Raw genomic sequence first — 25,984 nt, forward strand, 5'->3', positions numbered from 1 at the left:
GCTTCTTTTTAATACTTGTCCAACAAAGAATCGGTTAGACTGGTGTCCATGCACCCCTCTGAGTGTACTTTCTGTTATACGGGTTCGACACAACACACAGAGAAGTGTCCTACTAGTATTCAGGACACAAGACAATTACTAATACTGCATGCAGTGTACCAGTGTGATAGTGTATTCATAATCCTCATAACAAGTTAGTTCAACACCACCAAGCACAGCAGTCTGTCACTTTGTCACTAAATCAGTACGTCTATGTTTATGAAATGATGCAAATATATAAAACAGTAACTGCATTAAAATAAATATCACAGTTTATTTGTAAACATACATATGTACATGGATCAATGTAGCTGTCCACATTCCCAGTGACTCCAACTATTGCTGCAGGTCTGTTCAGGGCTGAGCATCAGTTGTAGGGAAAGAGTCGAGTAGGTAGAGGCCACACTTTGTCTGCAAGAAGAAAGTCTAATCAAGGACAGCTGAGTTAAGATGGCTCCCATATCTGTTATTTACATGTGTTTGATGCCTTATCTATTTAGATATTAGCACGTAAGGTTGAAGTTCGAGGAACAAGGAAAGTGATACTGTAGTCTGACATTTCAAACCCACTGTCACAACTTCCTGACATGTCTAACTTAACTCTTAACAGCAACTTGTGACACTTGGACAACAGGAATACTTTTGTCTACATTCACAAATAGAACACAATGGATGATCACAAATGCATCTCCGGACTGAACACTGCAGTGTGACTCCTAAAAGGCTGGGCTTGACAGTCAGGGGATAGCTGATATCTGCTGTATTATCAGCCATACAGATGTTCAGACATGTGCTAATCCCAGCTGCCAAGAGAAGCAGGTTTCAACAGGATGTGTTTGTGTAAGTCCATGCTTACCACAAATGTTTATGAATTATTCAGACTAGCAGAGTGCTGTGCAGTGATTGATAGTGATTAATCAGTGATTTATTAGACTATTTAACATGCCTGAAATCTGAATGAGTTATGAGTACTTACAGTGTATATTTTCCTTCTAGATATGTATCGCTCATATATATATGGAAGCAATGCATTTTATTGTAAAAATTACTTTAAGATTCTAGATTACAACAAATTACATTTGTAGAGATCTAAAACCTTCAAAACATGACCAGTCTTTTTGTTCAATTGTTTTGCTTAAATCTTATGACCTGCTCAGAAATAATCACAATATCTTCACAAAAACATGGCACCAGCATGGTACCTTCTTGAAGAATGGGTCAACTCACCACTGTGCAGTGCTGTGTCGAAGGGCTTGGTGTAAGTGTTGATGTACTCACTGGGTAGCATCATACAGTTGTCATCCTCCTCAAGGAGGTAGTGGATTGCAGCTGCAGAGAGACAACATTCATTATTATTATATATCATCATCATAGGATATTTATATAGCACACATATCCATGCAAGTAGTTCATGCTCAAGGCACAGGAGTATTCCCTTGATAAACAGATGTTGTTTTCTGGCATTGATTTAACCAACTCAGCTCCCTGGAGGGTATTCAGCTCATGCAACCTGTTAGGCAGAACAGGTTATCACACGTTCATACAGTGACAATAACATTCAGTCATATGGTGACAACAACATTCAGTCATATGGAGACAACAACATTCTGTCATATGGAGACAACAACATTCAGTCATATAGTGACAACATTCAGTCATATGGTGACAACAAGATTCCATCATTTGATGACATTCTGTAACATGGTGACAACATTCTGTAACATGGTGACAACAACATTCTGTAAAATTCTATGCTTGATTACTAGGAAAAAGAGAAGAATGGCAGATGCTATCCCCTGAGGGGTGTCTACACAATGTAATGAACAAGTTGCCAGTGGTGGTTCACACAATCACAGCAACCATACGTTTTTGGAAATGTTGATATTCATGTACTTATGCACATGTTTCAGACAGCAAATAAATTGTTACCAAATGTCAATTTCACTTTGGATTTTGAAAAATATTATCAGTTACCACGTTTAAACACAGAATTTGGTTTTCAAAGCATGCATTAACACCGTGCAGTCTCTTCATACTGGGTGGTGCTTGATCCTGGTCATGTGTATATTTCTTTCTTTTGTCCATCTGGATAGTCTAAAGTCACAGTCCTCTGATCCTCCTTCACGTCAAGCAATACAAGACAGCAGCTTCGCGGGAGCTATCCTGCCAGGGAGCATTACTCCAAGGGAGGTCATCCAAGATACCAGGATATGATACGGTATAGGATATTTATGTAGCGCACATATCCACACACTAGAGCATGCTCAAGGTGTTGTTATTTTTTCCCTCTATCACTGGATGTCAGTCTCAACAGCACATCATGTTTCAATCTCAACTCCCTTGGGAGCATACAGCTCTTGCTGCCACTTGGCACACCAAGTTTATTGTGGCTCTCTCATCCTACCGAGGTACCCATTAACAGCTGGGTGGACTGGGACACATAGTCACAGTACTTTGTCCAACTTCACTGCACGTTCCTGTACTCGCAACTAGGTGTATTTACGTATTCATGAGGCCACCATCTTGTCATATACCAACAGATTCGTGGGTTCTTTTAAGTGCACAGGGTTGTATACTGTACACCAGGGGTTGTGACAACACTGAAAGAGACTGCACACAAGGTTTTTACACCTGGTCACAGGTGGGCTCCATCCCCACACCTCAAGCTCGCTGCATCACTAGCCTGGCGCCATAGCCAGCTCGCCCACCATGCACTAGCAGCACATAATCACGTACATTTGGCATGCTCTACCAAAAGTCCACATTCATAGTGACAAAGCTTTAAGCCCTTTTCTTGATCTGACACTGACTATATTACCTTGTTGTGGTAGAAACTCAGGCACATTCTGGTGCAGAGAGTCCATGGCATTCTTGAAATTGAGCTGAAAGAAAACACAATCTTTACACAAACATCATATACATTGTTTGTTGGGTAACACCAGTGTATGAAATAGCATCTGCCCAGCGGCCTGCTGCTTGCTAGTTAATGGCGGACTTACAACTTTATTTTATAGCCGGTCCTGTGTGCTAATACATTTTCCAAGGGTATATATTTGACCATGACATTGACTACGGGAAATATTTCAAAAATAATTTACAACTGTGGTAACTGGATGATCTCTGTATAGTTCATGATCAATCAAACAGTAACTTCCACATATCAACCTACCCACTAAACGTGACTGGTCTAGAGCATGCTTTCAGCCAGTGAATAATGTTGTTCTGTACTGCTTTTCTGACTCAGATCGCAGTGACTCTAAATGAATTAACAGTGATCACCAAGTGATGGTTTTATTACATCTGCTTTAGCACATATTTAAGTTTACCTCACTACAAGTAATTCAGTATCTACCAGTACTTCCTTCTAACACCATATCTCAGTTTCCTATGTTTAATACAGGGCTGGCTGCATGTTAACAGGGTCAGCAACATTTTTTAGTTATCAGCCCTGTGGGATTCCTGGCTATTTGTTGGAGTTTCATGCACTGGTAACATATCTTCATTTCTTGTATTTATCAACATTTTCTATTTTCTCCAAATATACTTTGTTAGGTGTTGATTTATTATGGCAACACAAATTTGTGAAGTAGCACAATTCAAGGATTGTATACTGCAAGACCAGTGATGACTGCATCAATGGTGGCAATACTGTCTTCTGTGACACCAATCCAATTTAAACAAAGGCCTTGGCTGAAAGCATCCCTGGATATAGAGTGATCACACATACTGCTTGTCTTATTCATGTGAAATATCAGATGAGAAGGAATGACTGGATCCCTTTATATAGCAGATCTCTCTACAAAGTTCCGTGGAAATCTATTTGTTTATTTATTGTTTAATGACGCACTCAGCATTACTCCAGCTTTATGGCGACAGTCTGTAAGTAATCAAGTCACGATCTGACAATCCAGTAATCAACAGTATAAGCATCAATCTATGCAACTGGGATACAAGTGCATGTGTCAACCAAGTCAGCTATTATGACCACCTGATCCAATTAGTTGCCTCTTACGACAAGCATGTCAGCTGGAAGAACAGTGAATGCTTGTCTTGTACTATAATCTTTCTGTATATTTCTTCTGATTACAAGTGATATTACATGAGGATAGCTTGTGTTTTGCTCCTTTGAAAATATTGATACTATTATGATAGTGTCTTAGAGAAGTCTGGTTACTATATCTGTAATTGGCTTTGCACATTCTTGTTGATTACAGTGATGTTCAATCATTAACTTGTGACAGATACTTATCATTCCCAGCATGGCCTGGAGGATCAGGCTCTCTCAAAATCTTATTGGCTCTGGCTTGAGATTGCCAAAAGAAACAAATTCACATCTGACAATGACCAAACTTCAAGACTTTATATAAAGTGTATTTCAGCATAGAGCAGCTGTTAAAACATTGTTGTACTAAGTAGTCCATGAGAGTCAGATGACTCCATCATGAGTGCACCAACCTTGGGAGTTTTGCTGATGAACTTGCCAAGTTTGAGCAGTTGTGTGAGAACATCAACGATGAGTTTGTCTGTGGTTTCTGATGGCTCAAAAGCCTCCAGACGATGAGCTTCGATGTCCAGTGTCCGGAATGACCATTGCTGATAAAGGCGCTGAGGAATGTGGCGGAATATTAAGGAAAACATCACTGCACCATACAGTCAAGTCTGGCATCAGGACTCTTCCTTTCCCAGATCATGATAGCACAGCTACCGTCAGGCTTCCGGATCAATTTGTCCCTAATCAAGAGTTGTTTCACCCATCTCATTCAGTAAGTAATTGAGTAAAAAAAACAAATGTTATGGATGACAACTGCTTCTTTGTGGTGTGTAACAACCTTTCTTGGCTACTCCTTGCCCCTTTGTCAGGTAAATTGTGTACTTGCATACTTCACCTGATCCAACACGGCCAATATGAACTGACACAATCATTCCAACAATCTGAGTATGCTGTTTCAACACTATACATACATGAACAAAATACAGAAACAATTTTACAGCTGATAACAACAATTATTTGATAGGTTGAAACACAACCTCCAAATAGTGTGAAACAACACGGGTAAAACAGCTTGGGGTGAGTGTGTTTGGGGTGAAATAACCCGTTACCCAAGTCAGTTACCATTAGATAAATGTTGCCAGACCAATGTAAGTAAACTTCGTCCCAGTGTTATTCATTACACTCCTACACTAGGTCTAACAAAACCTAATAGGAGGTCGCGATAGTGAAGACAGAATATGTTAAGTTCTGGACATATATTGGTGAAAAAAGATGACATCATCAATGAACTTCCCAACACACTCTCCCAAACCAATGACATAACATTCAGTTATATTTCTAAGCCGTTGTTTAACATCACAATGCTGTTGCTCTAGGCATCTGGATGGTATAATATTCCAGAGCTCCAGGCTATTTATCAAACATCTGGGTATTCACTCTCATGTCTGTATGTGTAAAAGTAATTGCATGCTATGAGGACTAACTAGCATTTTGTCTACTCCCACTAGTTTAAAGAATTGAGTACTTTCATGCCATGTTTCTTATCCTTATTGAGTAATTAACACTTATAGATATATGAATACAAATTCTTCTCAATAGTTTTTAGTAATTACTGAATAGGCTGCCATTTCAAACACTCAACATCGAAGCCACACATCTACTACAGTAAACATTTACTAATGCTGTTGTTGAGTTTCGACGCCACGACGAATTATATACGCAAGCCAATGTAGTTAACTGAGTAAAGTATGCAAGGTATTATAGACCTATTGGGTTTTAAGTGATTCTTATGCATTATTGTACACCCACATTTTTAATTAATCAACTAAATATGACTTTTATTGCGTAAAATATGCAAATACACGCCTTATCAAAAGCAACTTCATTTCCTCAATGGACAGTGAAAGAAGAACACATGACACAATAGTGAAGGTAAGTTTTTCCTCATATTTTCATTAATTTGCAAGTGTATCAGACTTTGCTATTTTGCAGATGGGTCTAGGAATCTACAGATCTACATTTATTGCAACTGCGCATTAAGTGAGGGCACCCTTATGAGTAATGAAACAAGATCACTGAAAATATGACATCCTCATCAGAAGAAGTGCCTTATTTTAGCTGTCAATTCTTAGATGTGGTTATTTTAGATCTTCATTCGCAGTGCAGGCTTTATAGCATCAATAATTATTCAGTTATCATAAAAAAATCAAACTGTACATTTTATATGGAGTTGGTCACATTTAGCAAAAAGGACTGTCCATTTTGTTGTGGGTTGAGGGAGTTGACAGTTTTAACTGTCATGTTATCAACTGTTATTCTAGAGGTGTTTTTTGTGAAGAAGAATGTTTTGTTCATTATTGTTGTAGTTTCTGAATAATATACTAATGGTAAAAAGTCAAGCAACCCAATAATTTTCAGACGTTATGGAAAATGAAGTGCCATTATAACTGCTAACGCTTCCTGATGACACACACGTTGGTGGATATCTAACAACCAATACTTCAGAGGTACTATACATCATTATAAGAGTTTAGTTTACGTCGCACTCAGCAATATTCCAGCTATATGGTGGCAGTCTGTAAATAATCGAGACTGGACCAGTCAATCCAGTGATCAACAGCATGAGCATTGATCAGCACAATTAGGAACTGATGACATGTGTCAACCAATTCAGTGAGCCTGATCACCCAATCCCGTTAGTCGCCTCTTTTGACAAGGCGGTGCATGTCTGAGTGTAATGGCATGTCATCATTGTGCAAGTCGCCAGTACATTCATGGGTTTCACTATTCATATGCAGCATGATATCTGGTCTCATTCTGTTCAGCGTGTTTGAGTGAAGTTTTCATTTATTTTTACATGTGTAACAACATTAGGTACAAATCTAATGACCTACAAAAAAATCACCATGTGCCTACTTGGTTGCTTAACTTTTTACCATCAGAATATATGCATTAGTTTCATATGTTCATGGTTTTCAGGAAATGAATTCTGAAGTTGAACGAGTCACATATATCCTTTAATACCAGTTGTTTGTTGTCAAGCACACCAAAAACAAAGAAGAAACAGAAACAGACTGGGTTCTGTCATATTGCACTACTTACTACAATAACCAGTCCAGAATTTTGAGACTAACTCATTCAATTGGATATGTAAATATCAATGAGTATTATCTGATACATCTATTCGCTTGTGTATTGCAATACCACACTCCTTATATTCCGCCATACAGCACGTGCTCTGTCGCACAGCAAGCTCTGGAAAAAATGGAAATCTGGAAATCATGGAAATCTCAAAACAAGACACGGATGCAAGTTTGGCAGTCTTGTAAACTTGCGGCCTTGTATAGTCTTGATATTATATCAATAATATTCTACATAACAAAAATACGCTAAATAAGCGCAAAGTGCGCATGATATATGTAACCAGTGAGCCCAAGGAATTATGAAAAATTTTATGACCTCATCAAAAAGGCAGTCTGTGAAGTCTCAGTTAACGTGACCTAAACCAATAAAATATTGAGATACTATTTCTTGAAGTTTAAAATTAAAATTCATTTGTAAACACCATTCTCTTATGAAACAAGGAATTGGAATTTCGTGTAACTACAGATGTTTGCAGTGGCTCATTTCTCATTCAAGTCAAGGTATCAACTACACTGGGATTTTGACAAGACAACAACATGGACAGTTACGTCAACGTAAACATTCAAAGCAAAGGACAGCTTTAATGCAACTCCATAGAAAATGTACAGTTTGATTTTTTTATGATAATTAATGAATTACTGGTGCATTAAAGCCTGCACTGTGAATGAAGAACTAAAATAACTATGTGAGAAATGACAGCTAAAAAGGGTGCTTCTGTTGATGAAGATGTCATGTTTTGGGTTGAAACGATCATCTTCGGCGATCTTGTTTCAACACTCAGGAGGGTGTCCTCACTTAACGTGCAGTTGCAATAAATGTAGAGGGTGTCAAGATATTACAGAAAGATCTGTAGATTCCTAGACCCATCTGCAAAATAGCAAAGTCTGATACACTTGCAAATTAATGAAAATGTGAGGGAAAACTTACCTTTACTCTTGTGTCACATGTTTTTCATTCACTGTCCATTGAGGAAATGGAGCTGCTTTTTGGGCAACTCCACACTGCATGTGGACAGCGCTTCCACACTGTTCATATGGCTCCAAACAAAAGGATATATCATGAGAGATGACAAGTATCTTGGCCTTGGAGATGAATCCTTCATCTGATGTTTCACTGTGATGCAACTCCTTCACCATCTCCAGCAACATGTCGGAGGAAGTCTGCAACACCCAATATTAAAGTTGATCATGTATCAGTATGACACTTGAGCTTACCGCAGCCATGAACAGTAACAGAGGATACTAAACAACCTTCCATATTTATTAAACAAGTTCCCGATTTGGTATCAAACGAGTGAAAGCAAGTTTGATACTAAATCTTTCACCAGTTTCATAAAAATTATTATCACAGAAGCTAGCTTAGGAGACTGTTTATTACTTTCCAACATGAATTGATAGAACCTGTCTACTCACAGTGTAATCACTTTCAGTTTACCTGTGAGACAAGCAAGGTTTAATGCCAATGTAGACAGAGGTACTGGCATTATGGTCTCATAAGTGTAAACAATTACTATGACGTCACATGTCTATTTGTATAACACTAGTGTACTACTGACGTGAAAGTATTACACTGCAGTATCTTCCACTGGCAAGTAATACCGGCAACTGAAGTTACATCACAGTACAATTGCGATATCTCCTGTTGGTGCATAATCTATCCAAACACGACAGAAATATTCTTCTTCACTGAATTATTCTACAGTCAATAAACTGTCTAACATCTGCCACTTGAGGAGACCGTAGTTAAATTCAAGAAAACACACAGAGAATCTTCCCAATGATGCTGCTCTATATAGAGATTGAAGGTCAACAAGTACAGTTGACCACTGTTGTCTTAATATCAACATATCCGAGTTGGGCATATCATCACATACCAACATGAAAGAAATGAAAGAAAACAAAAGGAAACAGTGGATTGCATGTCTATTATTTATTTGTCCTCCCAGAGATCGCAAATACACATGGTAATCTCATCATATTGTTCATTTTGGTATGTACAAGAGATGGACTTATTCTACAAAGTGAAGAAATAGAAAGTTTTAACTGACAGGCATTTGGTGCTGGCATGAATGCAGTACCAGTGATTAGATTCTCACTATGTTTTGATTTGATACTATAATCAGTTATCAGGAGTGTAAACTTGAAATGTGGTGTACATCCTAATTAGATAAACAAATCTGTGACACCTACTACTCAATTAGCCTTAATTAGCTTACACTACCGCTAACTTTGATTCCTGCCACAGTGTGTGTGAAAACACATGGACAGTCACAGTTCAGAGGGATACTTGTCTGAGAAAGGTAAAAGAATAACTGAGATATCGAATTATCAGAATTTGACACAAACAGTGTTCGACTGTACATAAAATGAAAAAGCCTCTAATTATGTCAGTTCCAAATGTTTCCACTCGTTAAGATATGTCTGCAGTGACGACTTTCTGTATGAAGGTGGAGGTCTATTAGTGGTGGACTGTAGCTTACCTCCACTACATGTACAATGTGCTTCATGTAGATCAGCATCAAGCCAGTCACTGGCTCACTCTGGTGGACATTCTGAAGGTTCTTCAGCTGTCTCTCATAGTAATCTGAAAAATACATCATCACTGTCAATCTCACAACAGATGAGTACAGATTGAAAGAATATGCTCACATCAATGAACTCGTCTTTAAAGGTCACATGCAGCGTAAAAGACAACTTTGCAGATTCTGGTACCTTTCTGTATGCACTTACCGAAACAAATCATAACAAATGCCAGTTCAACCTATAAAGTTGAAAAAAAAAACGCGATGAAAAAAAAGCCTGCGAAATCTGAGTTCAAACGTTTTACTAAATTTCCCCCAGCGCTGGGGGGAAAACTGTTTTCAACAGCTGTGTGAATAGGTTCGCGGAGCTTGAAACAGTAGTCTGATCTTGGTTGTGTACACAAACAAGTAAATAATCTACTCATTACGTAAAAAGACTTGTTGACTGTGGTAAGCAGTCTCTGTCTCAGAGAAAGCTCTGTGTCTGGTTTATTCACACCTATATGTCTGCTTGTCTGTCTGCTAAGGACAACATGCAGTACACAGCTTCAATCATTGACCACATGCAATTTGAACTTAACACCTATCAGACTATACGACATAAATACATTGATTTGTGACTCGTGCACCCGAGTCCCATCTCTGCCACATTATGTAATTAGGCAGGTGTGATACACATGGCATGTTTTTGTCTGTGGGAATGACAGATTCCAGCCACGCAGTATTTTACCATCTCTACTGAGATGATTTTTGATTGGATGGAGCACAAATTCAGAGAACATGTATTTTCAAAACCTAACATCTCTATATACATTCTTCATGCATAACAACTTCTTTTAGTGTATATGATTTTTTTGTTTGACAACAGTATATGAATCCATACTGAAACGACGCATCAAGAACACAAAAAGAAGTTGTTATCCATAAAGAATCTTACTTTCTTGTGACTCGCCATACTTCTAAAATGCCCATCAAACAGATCATCTTTCTGTACACACAATGAACCCTCAGCATATCAGCATATGAACCAGTCAATCGGAAACCGTCGTTACACTTGAGTGCAGATCCACCCGCTATGACTGGGTTCGGTCTCCCGAGAGCTTCATTTCGGGTGAAGTAAGCCCAAGTACAAAATATTGCACTTTTGAATCGTGATTGTACACTTCTAATTTTGTTTATTTGTTTTTTCAAAAGCATATATTATATGTAATGAATAAGTGATAAATGTGTTTTAATTATGTTTGATTTTTTGGTTGCATGTGACCTTTAAAGAAACTATCAAATCACAGACAATATAACTAGAGGTGTTTGCATTTGTTGCAAACACATAAAGTGTTATTGTATTGTATATTTCCAGTTTAAAAACATTATCTTAAAACCTTGACCTTAATCCAAACCTCTCAGGATGTAACGATTACCCAAGTTTTTGAGAAACTCAACCATATTTCACAATTGCATCAAGATGAACAGAGTAGCAAAAAAGGCTGCAGGATTTCAAAAGAAATGTGTAAGTATAGATATTCATGTTGCACAAGGAGGTAAATGTTGTGTGTCTAGAAACTCAGTTTCACAGAAACAGTCACAAATTCAGTTTAGTTTCACTGAGTGACATTTGTAACTGAAAATGTCACAAGGCTTACCTACTGTCTGCACTGAGCATGCTAAAATACCCATTTATTACAAGCTTTCTTTTTAAGAAAACATTTTAATGAAAATATTATAAATATGGTATTTGTCATCAGACACTATTCAAAGCAGGGTGTGATTTCAGGGTTATTTTCAGTACCTGCACCAAGTGGAACCTGGCTCTTAGGTTTGGTTGCACCATCAAAATTTTGGTTGCATCATAAAATAATGTCACTTGGTCTAAAAAAGTAACACAAATACTTTAAATTAGATACATTCAAAAGAACCTGCCCTGATGATGATAAATTATGGATAATTACAAATCTCAGTTATATGATTACTGATTGATGAATTTCTGCATGTTTTCATGTCAAGAGAAACTTGCAGTTTCTTACTTCCCAATTAAGACAGACAATGACAGCTCCAAGGTGTTAGAGGATTTGTTGTTACGTGCAGTGGGTGCAGCCTGTCACTAAAGTATTCATGGAAATAGAAAGAAAATGGTTCTTGGTGTTTGTTTTCATAGTTTCGAACATAACTTTGGCTGTTGAATATCATATGACTATTGCTTTCCCTGACTTTTGTCTTCAGCAGTTTTTGTCAAATCATCCAAAACAGATGAATTTATGCATGAAAAATATTGTGTCATTTTTACCAATTCACATTTCATCAATGTCAAAATGAATGTTTATGATGCACGCTACAGTATGCAAATGAGATTTACTCTCCATAGTGACACATACATACTATACTTTATGAAAAACGTCATGTACCATTCATCCTTTCTTTTCTGTTATCTTAACTAACATATAAAATATAAATAAAATGTATGTATGTATGTATGTATGTATGTATGTATGTATGTATGTATGTATGTATGTATGTATGTATGTATGTATGTATGTATGTATGTATGTATGTATGTATGTATGTAATTTATGAAATAAAATATGAAATAACTGATTTAGGGATTTTCACAGTACATTTTTCAAGCTCTTTTTGAAAGTTTACTAACTTAAACTTAACAAGTTCATTTTTAGCTTTGATTGTTAATTGCAAAATGGCAAAGGCAAAACATGTGCAAATGCATCTCCCCGTCTACAGAGTGCTCCAGAAAGTTGTTACCACCCATTGTTGATTGTGATTTAACTTATTACTTGCTTCTAAGTTTATTCATAATATGCTAAGTTTTGTTATTTTTACCTGTAAAATGCTATTTTGGATGATCAGAGGCTTAAATCAAAGGCTCAGTAGGGAAAGACATGTTAATATTTGATGAAACTATCCAGTTTAATGAAGCAACACCCAGCAAACATTTTACTTCGGTTTCTGTGAGTACTTTTAGGGTAACCTAAACCTACCATTTTTAACATGCAACAGTGCAGGTTTTAAATAACAAAAACATTGAAGGAATGTTCAAGATGTACAGCTCCAAACAAAAATCATAAATAAGTAATGTCTACTACCAGTCATTCTGTTTACACATAAGGATTACTCAAGACAGGACAACTGACCATCTGCCGAGTACCCATCAAACACTCTCACCATATCAAGTCATATACCAAATATGTAAGAGTGAGTGAGTGAGTGAGTAAGTGAGTAAGTGAGTATGATGTACATTGCTTCAAGCAATATTCCAGAAATATCCCAACAGGTGACATCAGAAATGGTTTTTAGGCATTGTACCCTAATGGGGAATCAATCCCAGGTCTTCAGCATGAGTGTTTTAACCACTACGCTAAACCCTAGTTAAAGATCGACCATATGTATTACATTACATTACATTACATTACATTACATTACATTACATTACATTACATTACATTACATTACATTACATTACATTACAAGCCACAAATGTGTTATGTTCACTAATCCAGGGAAAACATGTTATTAGTGCTATTTCGCATTAAATGTTTTAAATTAGAACCAAATAGACTATAAACAGGACTAATAAATTAGGGCTGCAACGAATACACTATGTGTTGAAGATAATATGCATTATGAATGTTGAGTAACAAATACAAATAATTATTCACAAATACAATACTGTGATTAAGTGACTGGTGCACAATATGGCACCCCAAGGTGAGTGTTAATTCTTCATAGTAATAACCAGTATTCCTACATGACACAAGTAACAGACTAATAGTTATAGTCCACAGTACCATGTGCACGGTTGTTACATATTCCATTCTTGCAGATCTCACTCAGAACAAGGACACAAGGGCTCAAGTAAAACAGTCTCCATTAAAAAAATGTAAATAAATCTTCATTCTTATTCGGTTTAGGGGACCATGAATAATGAACTGAATTCATAAAGAGCTATGGTTCGATTCACCGAATATGCGACTGTATCGTAACTGGCTACCAGCCTAAACTAATAACAAAGTTTTATGTCTCGGTGCAAACTCAAAGTAATAACGGTGACATTACTTAGGAGGTAAACATCATGTGTTGGCCAATTTCCGTGTGTTACTGAGTATTTGAAGCACGGGAATGCATTTGGAACAAACAGCATCAGCCAGAGGTTTCAAATGAAATATTCCTGTGCTTCAAATACTCAATAACACCTGGAAATTGGCCAACACATGATGTTTATCGACACTGTAAACACAAAAGTAAACCAAAGGGTTTTACTATCTGCACTCGTTTACATCAAGTACAGGTACAACAGTGAAGTGTCATCAGCTGGCCGTTTCAGGTGAATCTCATGGTAGCATCTAGAGTTGTTCATTTGTGACGTCATTCCAAATTTACGTCACAATATGATTTGAATTGTGTCACCACTGTTGATGACACAGCAAAACAATTGTTTGCGTGTTTTTTACGAGTCAGTACGCAGTGAATAGTCTTGCAGTTTCTGGAAATCTAATACCATTAGATCATGTTTTTCAACCAATCAGATTACAGAACACAGTGGCTTTTGCCTTACAATAGTGAATATATTCATCATGTTCACTGTCTCTGATAACATGACACATTGTGTGGATCCCTGTACTCACTTCCAGCCTCCACTCGGTCAATATCCTCATCTCGCAGTTTGGAAATGTACACGACACGATGGATTAGGCTTTTCTGCAACAAGAGATGGTTATATTAGACACAAAATGTCACATTACAGAGGCTAATGTGGAATTCGGAAATAAGTAGGTGCACATAACATTGAGGATACAGCAATCATGCAAGGATATGACAAAAATTAACAGAGAGCATGATACTTGGAGGTAATTAATGCGCCTGACACCCTATATAATCTACAAACTTAACATTAGCATAACTAGTACCTTTAGGGACAAACAGAGAACAAAACCTTGGCTAGCAAGCAAACAGTGTTAAAACAAATCACCATTCTATCTGTTTCTGTGGAATCATGTCGTGTAACTTCAAAGTAATTTTTCTTAGGCCAGTCAAACACTCGTTCAGCCTTCTTGCCCTTCCTTTTTTTCTTGTCGGCCAGAGCTGCATTAGCCCTTGCACTACCATCAGTATTTGCCTCATCCCAGGGTTGAGGTAGGTCAGCCCCTTCCTGTGCCCCATCATCGTTCTTGACACCAGACATGGCTATCTGTACAAGGTACTACAGTAACATGATGGTGTACTGCTACTGCTTGGGGAAAGCCTACGCTCACTTTAACACCCATAGCAACTAGTTACCACTCACATGTAGGAACATACCCCCTGGCTAGCTACTTACTGGTATTTAGTTACAACTGGAACTAGGATAATTTCTCACCATTTAAGTATTTGTTGTTAGTGGCAGTGACAGGACTACTGCTTTCTAAACAAAGCTATCACCTGCTAGATCAACATAGCGATCAAATTGTCCTGGCAGGTGCTGATTGATTGCCACACAATAACAGGGCACCCCCCCAACCCCACACAACTTAACACTGGCTCCTGCCCTTTGTTGACTTCTGTTCCCCCTCCCCTCTCAGATTACACACCCCTCCCACACTGAAGGCCTCCCCCTTCTCTAAACACACAGCCATGTAGGTTCCAGTACCCTCATGCTCAGTCCTCTCCCAGCAACCATGTAGGGGCAGAGAGATAAGGCTAACACCCCAGGCAGAGCCAGGTGACCATGGAGAGTCTGATGGAGCCACACTACAGTCAAGACACAACAATACACTGTGGGCCACAACTCCCAGATGTACACCCAACAACAGTTCCCAACACTGCAATGTTAGTGTAAGGTGGTGATTAAGAAAGCCAGACCTGAGATGATATTCTACCAATATAATGGCAAAACAGGATGAATGCCAAACATAATGGTAAGTATGTATGCAAGCAACATGACTTTACAAACACTAGAGTTACCATGAATACTACCATCCACAGACTGCCAGTTGCATAATCAGATGCTCACTCTATGCAGTGGAATTGGCCAAAATAGTTAAGACAAAAACTTTTGAAAAAATCATCATCTGCTGTGCTCTATTTGCAATGCTAGTGTAATAGGAGCATAGGCCCCTGATGTTTATGAGACATTTATGCATTTAAAATTTTATGTACAAATGTCTCTGACAATTTAGTTCTGGTGCATGTTTTCACACTATACCATAACGTCATTGGCCAATCCAAGGAGGTTGGGGGTGGGGTGGGGTGGGGTGGAATGGGATTCTTTTGAGCAAGCATGTTTTTTATACTAAATGTATCTGTTTTTGATATGACATTTTGAATAATTATGTGTGCTCTACTTGTAGTTCTGTTCTGTGTAAGGAGACAAAGGGTTTTAGCATAATTCTATGAAAGATAATGAATCATGCAATTCTAGGTTTTGTCTGCAATTATCTGTGATGGTTCAGTTTTGGTGTATTCTTTTTACACATTCCTGCTATGTTATTAACTATCCAGTTTTGTTTTCAACAAAACAACTAATTCATTAAATAGCTTAGATAAATTGTCACTATGATTGCACACTGCCATTCAGAAAGTGGTCAAATGTAACATGTCATTTTGGGGATTACACTTTCTTGGTAAAGTACAAACTCTAGTACTGTTTGTTGTACTTTTCTGAATCTAACTAAAAATGTTTAATTTTCTTGGATAATTGTAATAATGTTCTGAAATGGCTAAGCGATCGGTGTGACAGCAGATAATGTAGGTCGGGCTTTGAAGGGTTTTGATAATCAAAAGCGTGGCAGAGATGTAACTCCAGCAAATATGAATGAATGTGAGTGTCCCCTGTGCATGGCAACCAGCCCTTATATATATTTACAAAGTCATTCCCAAAAGTTCGGGCACAGACAAACATCGTCAACACTGTAGAATGGTCTCGAAACAGTATCCCCGAAGTGAACATCAAAAACTAGGAGCAGATAAATTCCGGAAAACCAGAATGCTAAAAGTGTTGACCAGATATTAAAACGAAATGTGCCCATCATAATTAATATTCAAAACACTTAATGTTGTGACCCAGTAATAATTATTACTGAATTAATAACAAAAATATACAGAAAATACACACTCATAACACTATTGATATCATGAAGAACAGAATACAAATCCTATGCATTAATGGGGATTTTAACAATCGTTTGCAAAAACTTTGATATGTAAATTTTTCACCTGCCTCTAATACTATCTCTAATAGTATCTGACCTTATTTACAAGTGTCAGAACTCAGGGATGTACATGTATCTTTTTAATTCTACTATCATTAAGTGAAGAGATGATTTAATGTCCAACAGACAGAAGTTTGTTGTAAGCGGTAGTTGATCTTCAGTTATCTGTACAGTCACTGGTGTTTCACAGGGATAGGAATGTAATCCTGTCATCATATAGAAAGGTGAGATACTTTGTGGATGGCAATTTCTTTATTATATCATGATGCCATGTTTTGATAAATAAAGTTAAAAGCCGAGACGAGATGAAGAATAGGGAACTGGACTGATGGTTTGTTCCTGTTAGCAGACAATACCTTTAAACTAAATTGGAAGTGACCAACCATAGTCTAAGCAAGCATCGAGCAGGCACAAGGAATCTTGATGTGCCCAGACCAGGGTATAAATAAAGGTCTGAATGAGTTGGACACCATACATCATCATTCCTTGTCTAGTGAGCAGGAAACATGTCAGATATTAATCCAGGCATCGACAAAGAATGGGGAACAGAACTGTTAGGTTTACTTTTGAAAAATTAGCTGTATGTAATTTAGGCGTACGTGTTGGCATATCTATGGACAACTTAGGGACACATTTTATGGGATTTGTATTTTTTACTTCCATGTTGAAGGTCAAATACTGTTTGATAACAATAACCTGAGGTGATACCACCATGCAGTCTTATGAACTGTCGTAACTACTTTCACCTGAAAATGCTGCAAATTCAAAACATTATTGAACATGTTCAATGACACTGCTCAGACGAGCCACTGCACACTTGATAAACCCAGCAAACTTACTGTCAGGCTGACATAACCATGAAAACAGGACATTGTTTTCTGTACCTTACTCCACTAACATCCCTGGATATCTTGAAGACAAAAATAGAAAAATAAATGAATGAACTAATTTCAAGAAACTTCTCAAGCAGGTGAAGCACAACTATTTACTTGTTTTAGAAGTTGGTATTATATATGAATGAGCTGACTATTTCATGTTTATGGTTCTAAACGTTTGCTCATTCTCTCTGCTTATCAGCATGAACATCAGCATCAGTAGAATGCATTTCAATGTTTGTGTCCCCAAAACTAAGGGAATAAACTTTCACAAAAACATTCTGTAATGTTATGTCATCTATATGTGATATGAGTACATCACCTAGTGACATCATAAATATGTACCTCACTTCAAACTTGTGATTAAACTATGCAGAACTACGATGGTTCATCAGTTCATTCAAACAGTCAGAGTCGGTACACAACACATGCAAACATAATATGTTTCATAACTTCCAAGCTATGGATTTTGCAGTCACCTTATTTACTGCATTGAGCTGTTATCGCATCCTGATTGCAGATACAACCTGTGGGTGAGTGGGAAAAACAAGGATGATATAAATGTGTGGAATCTGTGTTTTCAATAAAATCACTCAACTGATCACTGCACTACATTTGTTCTGACACTAGTGACAGGACCCAGAATGGATGCCAAACATGGTACAAAGTTTGCTGAATTCTAACATGGCCATTTAAACATTGCCAAAACAATTACAATGATAAATGGTTTATGTCATCCTGAGGCAAAAACAATATTATTCAATGTCCAACTTTTCACTGTGAAACACATCACGCTCAAATTATAAAGCTACCATCACAAGCTGTGACCTATCAGTCTTACAGCTTGTGTAGCAAGTCTTGGAGTTCCTGGCTGGTCTTTAATATGTTTCAGTCATGAAATAGATCCCAAAGCGAGCTGAATTCGATGTTTTGGTGATTTCGACACTTGTATTGCTAGTGCTGTATCAGGGAAGTATGTGCACGATCGGAGTGTTTCAGTTTCATCAGTTGGGCGGATGACCAGATACTGTCGTGAGATGTTTTATAGACAATTGAAATTAGGAAGTTAAGTTATGTAAAGAGCAAATAAGCATCAATATTATTCACCCGAGATTGTTAGTACCACTTCAGTTCAGCAAAATCAGTTGCCTTTATAACAAAAAAATAGCGAGTGCAATTCAGCAAGATCCATCGTCTGCTAGTGATAGGTTATGTATAAAACAGGAAGCCATGTGATCAAAACACTCTCTATCAGTACGGAGGGAAAAGTATTGGTCATCATCAAAAACACATACAAAAGACCCAGATGTGACAAGCGGCTCGAGTTTTGCAGATACAATGTCATCAACGCTATTTTTGTTGAAAACATGTGATATTTTTGAGTGACAGAGATGAATATACCATGGTGTAACATGTTTTCGGGGTAATAACACAAATGATGATCATGTACATTATTGCGTATTCTAAAATGCCTCGGTGAAAGATCAAAGGCACCGACAATACTTTATCAGACGATAATGTGCACTTTTTGCATTGCGTCACAATGTGTTGACGTCACTGCGCCATTCCAGTCTGCTCCCTCATAATCGAACTTTTTTGCATTACGTCACAATGTAACTGACATCACGATGGATGTCAGTTGCCATAGCCTTGTACAGCCTCCCACAGTAAACCGCTTCATTGCATCCCATTTCTTGGTTTGCAGTTGCATCAGACAGCTAACATCACTGGTGGAAACACTACGTTTATGTTTTCCGAAGGAGAAAATGTCTCACAGTTCGACTCAAAATCGTACAGAGACACGGTAATGTTTCCAATGTTTACATTCCCACAATGCAATCATGGAATGTTGCATAAGTAGTCAGCTTCAGCTGAATGTACTGATCTAAACTTTCATTGGTAGTAGAAATGAGATGGTCATATTGCCTTGTATGGTCTAAGAGAATCACTGATGTAATTAAAATAATCCAGAGAAGATATTTGACCCGAACATAAATCGTCACCAAACTGTCCATCATTTGTTTTTCTAGCAACGTTTGTCTTAACGTAGGGGGTTGACGTGTCAAAAGAACAGCACGTCAGTAAGCCCTGTGTGAGGATTCTAATAATTTAGGTCACAGACACTGTCACTTGTTTTCCGCCATAGATTAATCAAAATTAGGCTTAGAAATTATTAAATACGGTATCCTAGAAAAGATAGTTAAAGCACTTGGACACAAGTACTAAAATTCTAAAAGCAAGCATCCTTGTGGTTTAACTATAGTAGTTCAGGGCAAAAGTGTGCTTTATTACACTATACATGGTGGTAGAACGAACTGTACTTCTTAATCAGTAGGTCATCAAAACCGTAATTCCGTTAATATATATCACCTCACCATTCACAAATTTATTGTTAGAATGTTCTGTCATCCGCTCCAATGCCACGTACATTTCGTGTCTCGTCGTCCGCAAACACGAGCACTAAAAGTGACGTACCATGTTTTCGGGTTACTTGTTATTGCGTGGTGTAATGCTGATATATGGTAGTGCATGTGATGCATTCTTCTCCACAGAAATTAACAAATACAGCGTATCATTATAATTAAAAGCCAAGCAAAGTAGTAATTTTTTTGTTTGATTTTTTTCATGTGATTTTTTTTTTAAATTTGCTAAAAATAAACATATTCACAGGTAAGTTTTTCAATCATTTGCACAATCATTCTACTTGTCTGCATGGCCCGCCATGGCAGGGACAATAAAACGTGTCATGTCTGCGCAGTATAGTATCATCAAGGTAGTATTTTGAATTAACACAGAGGTCACATGCCTGGTACGATTTCTGCAGCACGAAAAATACATATGTAAGAGATTACCAATTCGCTGTTCAGTGTTTTTTCATAACGTCAGTAACATTCCATTCGAGTCACATGATATTTATGTTTGGCTTTTCAATCAAGCAGACGATGGTCCACCCGAAGTTGCGACAGTTGTTTCAAAAGTTATGATCACATTTACAAAGGTTCTCAAAGTGCTTTACGTTCTAGGGTAGAATTTTAGTACTTTAACAGAAATTAGGCCACAACTTCCATGAAAGCTGAACATTTCAAACATTTTGTGTTCCGACTGCGGCAGACGCTTCTGCACACAAGAGGGTCTTTACAGGTGGCGCTGTCATCTCATTGTACGCAAGAAATTATGGGAAAAGAAATACCCCGAAAACATGGTACGGTACGGCACGGTATCTTTATCACTCATGGTTTGCAAACAACAAATTTTAAGTGATGGTAAAAGTGAGAATTACGTTTTTGTCTTACATCGTCGAAAACCCCTAACACTGGGATACTCCAATATTTTGAAAAGTTATAAATGTAAAACCACACCATGCTATGTGGTCTAAATTTGGATGACCCATGCCAGCATCAACAGCCTGCAAGCTGCAAGCTATTTTCAAGTTAGTTTTCTGTTCCGGCAAATTTCACACAAAAACGATACAAAACATAAAAAAGCAAGCTCACCTTATTAAGAGTTCTATTTCTCTCTTCTATATAATCTAAAAGAGATGTTCTGTGATTATCGAGCATCGAATCCTCACGTTCGTCTATCTCGGACGCCATCTTGTTATGATCTCCATAGTGACGCTCGCTTGCCTTGAAATGTAGACTGGTTCCCCTGCCCTATTACGCGCTGCGCTATCGCTGCACTACTACTGCGCGTAGCATAGGCAGAGTACCAGTCTACTTGAAATGACGTTTAACTTATTATAGAAAGTTATGTGCCTCTATATATAACATTTCCCTAGAGCTTCAAAATGTTTTTTAAAACATAATGACTATGTTCATACCAAAAACAATTGCCATAAATAGTGTAGTTTGAGAAGGGAGTTAACTCTTATATGAATTCAAATGCATTATGCTGGTTCTAACGTTGGATACACCGCAAACTCAGCGTTTATGCTCTCGTTTAGTAAGCTGGTTCCAGCGATCATGCGAACTAGGAGCCCAGTCAAAGACGAACACCTGTCTTCAAATTGTCGCTTCGACCAGAGACCGTAATATAAATTATATGGTCTCTGCTTCGACGATAATCGAGTGGTCCGAGTAAACGGTGACATAACATGATTCTCGAAACCGTTTGGTATGATGATGTAAACTACACATATATCGGTTATTCGAACTCCCCCACTCTGTTATATTTTATGTGTATCTAGATATCGTAGATGACAGGCTAAAGTTGATGTCGATAAGATCAGTGTATATCGTATCCCTATAAGGTTATGGAAGGTATGCCTGCGAAACAATGTTGTGTGTCACAATGGAGAAGAAATTGTAGAAATATATTTGAAAGCGATATTACTAGATCATATTGACCAACAAACTGAATGCATTGTGTTTTTCTTCAAATTCACCAGTTCCCGTCAGACCCTAGCCCAGCCGAGAGCCGTGTATATTAACGCATCGCTGCTCTAGACAAGTCAGACCCATGTTTTTTCTCCAGCTTACCATAAGCTTTGCTATAGTTTTCGATGAGTAAATATAATGCCACTTTACAATGTTCTCACTAAACTAAAAATAAACAGACTGCTGTGCAGACTGATTCCCTTGACCAAGCAGACTATATATCATAGATTATCCCTGCATTGACCATGGCTTGTCATAGGGAGTTCTTTATGTAGGGGCAATGCTCACAGTTTGTGTATTTGAACTATTGCTCAGAACAGTTTACAAAAACTTGGAGAGTACATTTTCCAAAAGGGCATCATAGATTACTGTCTATATCACCATTTACGGTGCATATTTAACCCCCTATTGTTTCCATACAACCATGTCCTGCTCAGCTGTTGACCTTGTCAGCATATACATGATATAAGTTAACAACTTTTCTCTATACCAAGATGTGCTTGATGTAGACCTTGACTGTGTGCTGACCTTTAGAGCCACTGTCTGCACATGAGACATATTTAAATATTCTGCAATCCGATTATCATCAGCTAATGACAAACTAGTTTTTATAAGATTAAAGTTTATTCAGTTTTTACCAAAGATTGGTAGCCGTATTTGCCAAGCTAAAGTTCCGTTGTTTTCGCCAGGTGCCATATTATCCTGAACCCTTGGCTTGAATACGAATCTATGTCAGGGATGGCAGTTTTCTGCTACTCTGCAGAAATCTGCTGATTAAACGCAAATCAATCGACCTCTAGATTCATTTCCTGGGAGAAAATATTTATGGGGTGAGATACCCCACTTATCAATGTCACGTACCCACATCTGTGTCTCTTGGGCTTCAGAATTTCACCATAACTTTTTCAGATACGTTGTTGTGAACCCCAGAACCCTGGCTGATTTTCAGCTGAAATAACATTCACCTGTTGCCATCCATGTTATGCATATGAACTACTGTTGGCCAGGTATAGCATGGATGCAAAGGAGTTTTTCTAGTCCAGGGGTTCTTTTGGGGTCCTAGTTTTAAGAATGTGACTGAATATTACATCATTGTCAATTTTATGTGAAGTCTTTATCCACTTCTAATAGTAATTTTATTTTTAGATTTACTAAGTTTTTGGGCTGGCAATTTGGTGCCTATCTCTTAGAGTCTTGGATTGAATCCTAGATGGCACTGAACCCAACAGAATCTGTTCTTAACTGAGAAAGTGTAATCCCCACTATATGATGTGTTATATTTGACCTCTTTCCAAATGGCATTGTGTATTCATTCCTGGTGTATATCAGGTATGTTTGACATGCAGTTCAGTTTTCATTTTTTTCAATAATAAAAACAGGTCTTTTTGATCCTTGGCAATGTGGTTTATTTGATGCCCTGCAACTCTGTATAGCTCTACAGTAATTTCTCATATGATAATGTAGTTGAATCCCATCTTCATGGTTATCAAAATGATATTTAAGACATGTACATATTACTTTTACTTTACAGATTCACCTTCACTGCATGTGGAACATGGCAAAACCAAGATTTGAGCCTCTTATTGAGTTTGTGCATAGTAATAAGAGAGATGTTTCCCCCAGAGACAGGAGTAGGAAAGCAAAGACAAGAGGCAGACACACACCATTGTGTGGGGAGGATGTGCGAGACTTTTATGAAGCTGTCATTTCTGAGACAACTCCAAGTGCCCCCCAGACACCTTCAGACCAGGCTGAGAGAGGTAGCATATGCAATTCAGAAGCTAAGCTTGCAAACACTAAGAGCCATCGTAAAGCAAATGGTGATTCTTGGGAGACATTTGGCCAATGTAATGTTAGGGAGGCCCCTTCAGTCTCTCGTGTTCAACACACATCCATCTCAAACATTTCTAAAGATGATCCCAAGAAGACGAGACATCTAGAGCAGCAGCTGTTGTTCAGGAGCCAGGAAGGTGATGTACATAGTGTAGAGAAAGCTGTGACATCTGGGGCTGATATCAATGTTCAGGACTTGTATGGATGGACGCCTCTCATGTGTTCTGCCTATGCTGGCCATGTGGCTGTTGCTCAGACCCTCCTTGGCCTTGGAGCGGACTGGGATCTGTGTGAGAGGAAGGGGAGGACTGCACGGGATCTGGCTTCTAAGGCTGGTCATGGCAATATTGTGAAGCTCATTGATGATACCATAGCTCATTTACAACCTTTCAATGATGGATCAAATTCTAAACAGCAAGTCACAAATGAGGAAAGTTTCTTTTGTGAAATTTGTAAAAAACATTTTTCTGAAGAGACAGAACTCTCTCACAGAACCTCCATTGTTCATTTGTTTAACTGCCAATTAAAACCTAAAAAGCATACGAGCTACCTGATATCGGAGTCCAATATTGGATATCAGATGATGCTAAGGAGTGGCTGGAATGCAGATCGTGGCCTTGGACCTCAAGAAGAAGGACAAAAGTATCCAGTAAAAACTGTGTTGAAGAGGAATCGAGAGGGCCTCGGAGCTGAACAAAAGAGTACACCTCGAGTGACTCACTTCCCACCACGAGATGTTCGAGCTGTTGCAGCTGTGAAGCCAAGGGGGGAGAGGAGAGAGTCATTGAGGTCCCAGTCACGCCGAGCCATCAAAAGGAAAGAAAGAAAAGATAAAGAATGGGAGAGAAACTTAAGGCGGTATATGAACTCTGATTAACTGGTGTAGATAAAAACTCTTCTTGTTCCTGTCTGTTTTCTCCATGCTGAGTGGTGTGTCATGGTAATCTTTTATGAAATGAAAGCAGGGTTTTTTAGTTTTTACCTTGACTTAACAAAAGTGAGGGGAACCCTCGCAATAGGTTTTAAGGTTCCATGCAGGTAGTACCCTGGTCCTGTCAAGTATTGAAATGATAATTACTCCAGAGCCTGGAATGAATAAGTGATCATGTGGACAGTGGCCATGATGGGTGAAACAACATACACAGACAACTACTCGTGATATGTTGTCAGTACACTCGTTAGTTTAGTGTGTCTCTTAAGACGCTATATTGTGGAGATAAACATATTGTGTTGGAAAATCAGACGTATATAACAAAATTATAATAGCTCCAAATGTTATATTAACCAGATGTGTAGCATTAGGTTTTAAATAAAAAATTTAGAGCTATGATAATTTTGTTATGTACCTCTGATTTTCCATCTTGGTATGTTTATCTCCATTCTACCACGAACGTGTTATTAAGACTTTAGAAAAAACATACTGTGTTGAAAAATCAGAGGCATATATCATGATTATATACCTCTGAATGTCCTTGATTAACCAGTCACAGTCCAGTATTTACTGAAATCATGTTAGAATTTTGGTTTTCTGTATCCATCCTCTACATTTGTGCATTGTGTAGAACCCTGATGAGAGTGTGATTCCTCCTTTAGAGAGATGACAGGCAAACCACAAGTATAAGTGGCCCTCTGAAACTGAGTTGCAATCATTGTTGAGAGATGATTTGTGGAATTGTTACCAGCTCTCCCTTGAAACTTTATCTGAACAATAAAAATATAACATTGAAAATTGCACACATGGTTGCAGTAAGTGATAATAAAGTAGAACTGGTCCTCGGCAACCCGTTCTTGTTAAAAAGGGAACTGATGGGATCAGTGGTGAAGTTTGCAGACTTGGTTGATACATGTCATCATATCCCAGTTGCACACATCGATGTTCATGATGTCGCCCATTATCTGATGGGCAGTTAAATATACAACAAGTAATGATACAACAAATGGACCCAAAGTGCTATATTCATAAAACTATCATCATCTGCTTTATGTGTCTGGACCCGTGAAGGTCCCGGGAT

At 38.0% G+C, this 25,984-nt stretch overlaps 2 protein-coding genes across 5 annotated transcripts; one reads left to right on the forward strand and one right to left on the reverse strand.

Moving 5' to 3' along the window:
• Positions 1 to 293: 293 nt before the first annotated feature.
• Positions 294 to 21,377, reverse strand: LOC137285319 (testis-expressed protein 47-like). 2 transcript variants are annotated; one of them, XM_067817675.1, is made up of 8 exons: positions 21,258 to 21,377; positions 14,327 to 14,399; positions 9,654 to 9,757; positions 8,230 to 8,334; positions 4,495 to 4,653; positions 2,858 to 2,921; positions 1,267 to 1,368; positions 294 to 450 (listed from the first exon to the last, which is right to left on the reverse strand). In XM_067817675.1, the coding sequence occupies exons 1-8, from the start codon at positions 21,354 to 21,356 to the stop codon at positions 407 to 409; spliced, it is 750 nt and encodes a 249-aa protein (XP_067673776.1). In that variant the 5' UTR covers positions 21,357 to 21,377; the 3' UTR covers positions 294 to 406. The 2 variants fall into 2 exon arrangements, with proteins under 2 accessions (XP_067673776.1, XP_067673777.1); XM_067817676.1 differs by lacking the exon at positions 21,258 to 21,377 and adding an exon at positions 14,671 to 14,883 and having other exon boundaries at positions 298 to 450.
• Positions 15,325 to 25,706, forward strand: LOC137285318 (G patch domain and ankyrin repeat-containing protein 1-like). Of its 3 annotated transcripts, none has more exons than XM_067817672.1 (2): positions 15,325 to 15,595; positions 23,671 to 25,706. In XM_067817672.1, the coding sequence occupies exons 1-2, from the start codon at positions 15,581 to 15,583 to the stop codon at positions 24,847 to 24,849; spliced, it is 1,194 nt and encodes a 397-aa protein (XP_067673773.1). In that variant the 5' UTR covers positions 15,325 to 15,580; the 3' UTR covers positions 24,850 to 25,706. The 3 variants fall into 3 exon arrangements, with proteins under 3 accessions (XP_067673773.1, XP_067673774.1, XP_067673775.1); XM_067817673.1 differs by lacking the exon at positions 15,325 to 15,595 and adding an exon at positions 21,637 to 21,876; XM_067817674.1 differs by lacking the exon at positions 15,325 to 15,595 and adding an exon at positions 21,637 to 21,846.
• Positions 25,707 to 25,984: the final 278 nt, after the last annotated feature.

This window comes from Haliotis asinina, chromosome 5 (genome assembly GCF_037392515.1).
Source record: "Haliotis asinina isolate JCU_RB_2024 chromosome 5, JCU_Hal_asi_v2, whole genome shotgun sequence".
In the NCBI taxonomy this organism is placed as follows: Eukaryota; Metazoa; Mollusca; class Gastropoda; order Lepetellida; family Haliotidae; genus Haliotis; species Haliotis asinina.

Bases quoted from the DNA above. Each gene is read 5' to 3' on its own strand.
- LOC137285319 (XM_067817676.1), bottom strand. From the start codon at position 14,883: ATGTCTGGTGTCAAGAACGATGATGGGGCACAGGAAGGGGCTGACCTA. The intron at 14,400-14,670 runs GTGATTTGTTTT...CTCTTGTTGCAG, and splicing joins CCACAGAAACAGATAGAATG to AAAAGCCTAATCCATCGTGT. The intron at 9,758-14,326 runs GTGAGTACAGGG...TGTATTTTTCAG, and splicing joins TGACCGAGTGGAGGCTGGAA to ATTACTATGAGAGACAGCTG.